The sequence below is a fragment of the Triticum aestivum genome, chromosome 7B, assembly GCF_018294505.1.
Source record: "Triticum aestivum cultivar Chinese Spring chromosome 7B, IWGSC CS RefSeq v2.1, whole genome shotgun sequence".
Taxonomy (NCBI): domain Eukaryota; kingdom Viridiplantae; phylum Streptophyta; class Magnoliopsida; order Poales; family Poaceae; genus Triticum; species Triticum aestivum.
Genome location: NC_057813.1, coordinates 195,718,504 through 195,723,183, shown reverse-complemented (window position 1 = coordinate 195,723,183; position 4,680 = coordinate 195,718,504). Strand labels below are relative to the sequence as shown.

The window sequence follows — 4,680 nt, the reverse complement described above, 5'->3', positions numbered from 1 at the left end:
ACTTTTTGCCGCCTATACTCTTGTAGACTTGGATGTGTAGGGTGCTTGATAGACTATCATAGAAAATTTAAAAAATGTCAAGGAACTAAAATTTGGGAAAAGAGTCTCATTTTTGCTTAGTATTCTATTCACCCGGAAAGGCGAGCAACGCTTATTACAACAACAAATGACCTACTTATAGCCCTATTTATACCTTTTCTCGAGGACTTCAACGGGCCTCTCCCCGTCTAGACATACTTAATCGATCCTACACAGCTCGACGCGATGAAGCACTAGATGGACGATTTGGTGCTAGTAGCACGAGATTGAGTCGTCGCGGACAAGGCGGCGGTGGTCCGACACGAGTTCATGGCGGTTGGGTGGCAGTGGGTGGTGGCTAGGGTTGTGTACGGGAGCTCATAGAAAGAGAGAAATGGAGTTGGCTCGTTCTTTTGGTCGATCAAGTGTGGTGATACTGAATCGTAAGTCAGTTGCCGGTGGGATTTAGTGTAATTTTCTCCAAGCCCTCAATTCCTAGATCCCTGAAACTTGATTTCTTTGGCTTCACATTTTTTTAACATGAGTAGACCTCGGATCAGGGGATTCAACTATGCGGAGTTGGACCATTTAGGGCTCCGCGTGTTGAGTTTATGGAGCACGGAGGCACATGTGTAAATGTGGAAATATATTATCCCTTGAAAATCATGTTTCCACTTCTACTCCAACATGTAAGTTTTTGTTTTGTTTCCATATGTTTCTGTTCTGTTTGTGAAGCTGGACTCCATTTATGTTTTCCTCTCGAACCGACAGAAACGTTTCTTTTTTGAGAAACTGCACTGCTTTTCATATTTTTTTGCGGGAATCTCTTCGTACCTTTTACTCCACGCAGTTTCTTTATTCCCCACACAAAAACGTTCATATCATCTGCAGACCTATTCCCACTAGCTAATTACTCGTGCATTGCAACATGGACATACACATTCTAGCGGTTCAACAATCTTGTCCGACATATACTTTACCCCAATCATATTCTCGATTTTGGTAAGGTCTAATTTAATTTGAGTATGTATAGAGGAACACAAGATTTTTTTTTATTTTTTGGTCATATTTGATTTGATTTGGTATTGGATAGGGGAAGACAAAGAAAATTTTGATTTTATTGAGATTTTGGTAAGATTTATTTGATTTGATTTAATTAATGCATGATATGGTTTTGAGAAAGTATTGATTTGATTTAGATTATTCCGGTTTACTATAATTTACGTTGATTTTTATTTCGTGTGGTATCAGTTGAGATTAACAGCAAAATCAACTAGAAACCAAAGTGGAAAGGAGGGTGTGGGGAGGAAAAACCAAGGGAGAAGTGAGGCGAACTTGCCAACTCGCAAGTAGAGGTGCTCATAGAGGTAGGGTGTGCGTGTGTGCGTTCATAGGGGTGAGTATGTGCGCGTATATACGAGCGTTTGCGTCTGTACCGTGTTAAAAAACTTCCAAGTAGAGATTGTGTTGCAGATTTTTGTTCTATATCTTTTTTTTCATGAAGAAAAGGTGTGTGCTCTGTTTGGGCTGGTGTACGACGGGACCAGCCCATGACATACGAGTTTGCAAATGTCAGCTCGAAACGGCCTGTAAAGTACTAGCATCGATCCCTTCGTGTGAACGTGCGCTCATCCCACCGACCCAGAAAGGCGTACCGAATTCGAAATTCGAAATCTGAAGCAACCGTTGGAGCGCCTTCCCTCAAACGGCTCTCTCGCATACAAATCTCCCCCACGATCCCCTCCCCAATCACAAACCCTAACCCCAGCCGCCCACCCCCATTCCCAACCCAACTCACCACCAAATCACGCATCTCGCACGGCAGCCCACCAGAGAGGAAGAGGCCGAGGGAGAGCGGATCTGCACGATGGCGATGCTCCAGCACCAGAACCAGGGGGCAGCGGCGCCGATGACCACCACGGGCGGCGGGCTGCGCGCCATGGACCTCTACGAGAAGCTGGAGAAGGTCGGGGAGGGCACCTACGGGAAGGTGTACAAGGCCCGGGAGAAGGCGACGGGCCGGATCGTGGCGCTCAAGAAGACGCGCCTCCCGGAGGACGACGAGGGCGTGCCCCCCACGGCGCTCAGGGAGGTCTCGCTGCTGCGGATGCTGTCGCAGGACCCGCACGTCGTGCGCCTGCTCGATCTCAAGCAGGGCCAGAACAAGGAGGGCCAGACCATCCTCTACCTCGTCTTCGAGTACATGGACACCGACCTCAAGAAGTTCATCCGCGGCCACCGCCAGAACCACGAGAAGATCCCCGCCCACACCGTCAAGGTATCCCTCACTTCGCCGATCTCGGTTCTTTTGTTGCTCGTTTTCCATACCTTGCACGCGAGGTGTTTGTTTGAATGCACATACAGTGATTGATTCGGTTTTTGGTGAACTGGTGATCCGTGCTTGCAGATCTTGATGTACCAGCTCTGCAAGGGCGTGGCTTTCTGCCACGGACGAGGTGTCCTGCACCGTGACCTCAAGCCACACAACCTGCTCATGGACCGCAAGACCATGGCTCTCAAGATCGCCGATCTTGGGCTCAGTCGTGCCTTCACGGTTCCTCTCAAGAAGTACACACACGAGGTACGATTCCTGGTTCTGGTACCAGTATTAGTGCAGGATTGCTGTCTGATTCTGCATGATTCCAGTCACTTGATCTGTTCATGACGTCTGAATTCTTTTGCAGATCCTTACTCTGTGGTACAGAGCTCCGGAGGTCCTTCTTGGCGCCACACACTACTCAACGCCGGTTGACATGTGGTCTGTGGGCTGCATATTTGGTATGATGAACTTAACGTTGTAAATTAGTAGCATACTTTGAGAATTTAATCCTCTTAGGTAGATATGCTGAATTCCTTGTAAATGGCAGCTGAATTGATCACTACCACGGCACTTTTCCCTGGAGACTCTGAGGTGCAGCAGCTCCTGCACATTTTCAAGTACAGTACCACACCTTGTCACACTTGCTTGTTTTCTCAGTTGGCATCAGTAGGGGATATCGGATGTTGATGGTCTATATTGGTATTTGAATGCTAGGTTGCTGGGCACTCCAAATGAGGATGTCTGGCCAGGAGTAGGCAAACTCCCGAACTGGCATGAGTACCCTCAGTGGAATGTCTCAAAGCTGTCTTCTGTCATTCCTAGTCTCGATGCCGATGGTATTGATCTGCTTGAGGTTAGTAATCAATGCATCCATGCTACTTTATCCTTGAAGTAAATATAGAAGCAGAGGTGATCTTGTGAGAATCTGGTGCTAACTTATAGCTTGGATCCTTTGCAGAAAATGCTGCAGTATGAGCCGGCAAAGCGGATCTCTGCGAAGAAGGCCATGGAGCACCCATACTTCGATGATGTGGACAAGGTGCTGTACTGAAGCTGTCTTCGTGGCTAGCAAGAAGCGGATTTCTTGTGATTTGTGCTTGTCCTGAAGCATATCTTTTGCTTCCAGGGCAGGCATCTTTACCTCTGTTATTCCAGCTGCCATTTAGTTTTGCCCCATTGACTGATGGTTGTGATGGACGGTGACTCTGGAGTTATGCATAATTAAACGCCTCTTGCCAGGCGTTAAGTACTGGTCTTCCGAAGCACTACTTCTGCTTCAAAATCAGGCTTTACCTCTTTTTCTGGCTGCTATTTATAGTGTATGCCATTCATTTTTGTTTCTGATGGATAACTGAAAGATTATCTAATTTCGTCTCGATGCTCTTATAGAAGTCCTCGTGCTTTGTTTGTGCCCTGAGACTTGGATATGGAGCGTAATTTAACTTGGGCTACAACTGATTGTTGCAAATTAGATTAGTATTTTTGCACTACTTCTGCTTCAAAAACATTGCCTATGGTCCTCTAGTTTTTTATACTGTATTTGAAGGGTCACTTTATAATCGTTATATTCAGTTGTGTGAATGAATATCTATGTTCTTGGATAAAGTTTAACATTGGCTGGAATGGTGATGCAACGGTGCAATGTTTTTGCCAGTCATTTTTCTGATTACCGGAATTGTGCTCGTCCGGTCACCCTTGAGCTGAACTGCCAGAACATGTTTAGTGATATGCTGATGAAATGGTACAAACTTGAGCTGTCTGTGCTGATTGTTTTGTGTAAATGATGGTGTGTCATCTTGGCTTATGATGCATGAACAAAGTCCACGTCTAAATAACAAAAAGAGTAAATCTAGCAGATTCCCTAAAACACACAGCTTTTAAAGCTGAAGACAATTACTTTGCTGTTCTGCCAGCTACGTCAGCAATTCTCTCTGGTGCAGCATGGAAAATTCCTGGAACGCATGGCAATCCTCTCATGGCGAAATTCATGAAACACATGGCAATTCTCTCTGCTGCAGCATGGCGAAATTCATGAAACACATGGCATTTTTCCCTGTTTAGCACAATAATTATTTCTTCTTATCATGGCAAATCTCCATGTGTTTTCTGTTATAGCACGACACATCTCTCTGTTATAGCATGACAATTCCTGAATTTTTGAGATAACACTCTGGTGTGGCGCCGTTCGCTCGAACGATCCTCCTTGAGGGCGCGTCCGTTTATGCCAGAGTTGTCCTGTAGGGAATGTCATCGCCTATTAGGGTCTCATATGTGTGTGTTTATACTCAAAACATCTACTTCTAGTTGACACATGTATCTAACCAAACAAAGTCCGATTGGTC

At 45.7% G+C, this 4,680-nt stretch overlaps 1 protein-coding gene across 1 annotated transcript; it reads left to right on the top strand.

The window, feature by feature from the left end:
• The first annotated feature begins 1,712 nt into the window (after positions 1-1,712).
• LOC123156555 (cyclin-dependent kinase B2-1) lies at positions 1,713-3,752 on the top strand. The gene is made up of 6 exons (XM_044574707.1): positions 1,713-2,296; positions 2,426-2,599; positions 2,703-2,796; positions 2,886-2,955; positions 3,053-3,191; positions 3,297-3,752. The coding sequence occupies exons 1-6, from the start codon at positions 1,886-1,888 to the stop codon at positions 3,387-3,389; spliced, it is 981 nt and encodes a 326-aa protein (XP_044430642.1). The 5' UTR covers positions 1,713-1,885; the 3' UTR covers positions 3,390-3,752.
• Positions 3,753-4,680: the final 928 nt, after the last annotated feature.

Coding starts and splice junctions, on each gene's coding strand:
- LOC123156555 (XM_044574707.1), top strand. CDS start 1,886: ATGGCGATGCTCCAGCACCAGAACCAGGGGGCAGCGGCGCCGATGACC. Junction 2,297..2,425: donor TCCCCGCCCACACCGTCAAG/GTATCCCTCACT, acceptor CCGTGCTTGCAG/ATCTTGATGTACCAGCTCTG. Junction 3,192..3,296: donor ATGGTATTGATCTGCTTGAG/GTTAGTAATCAA, acceptor GATCCTTTGCAG/AAAATGCTGCAGTATGAGCC.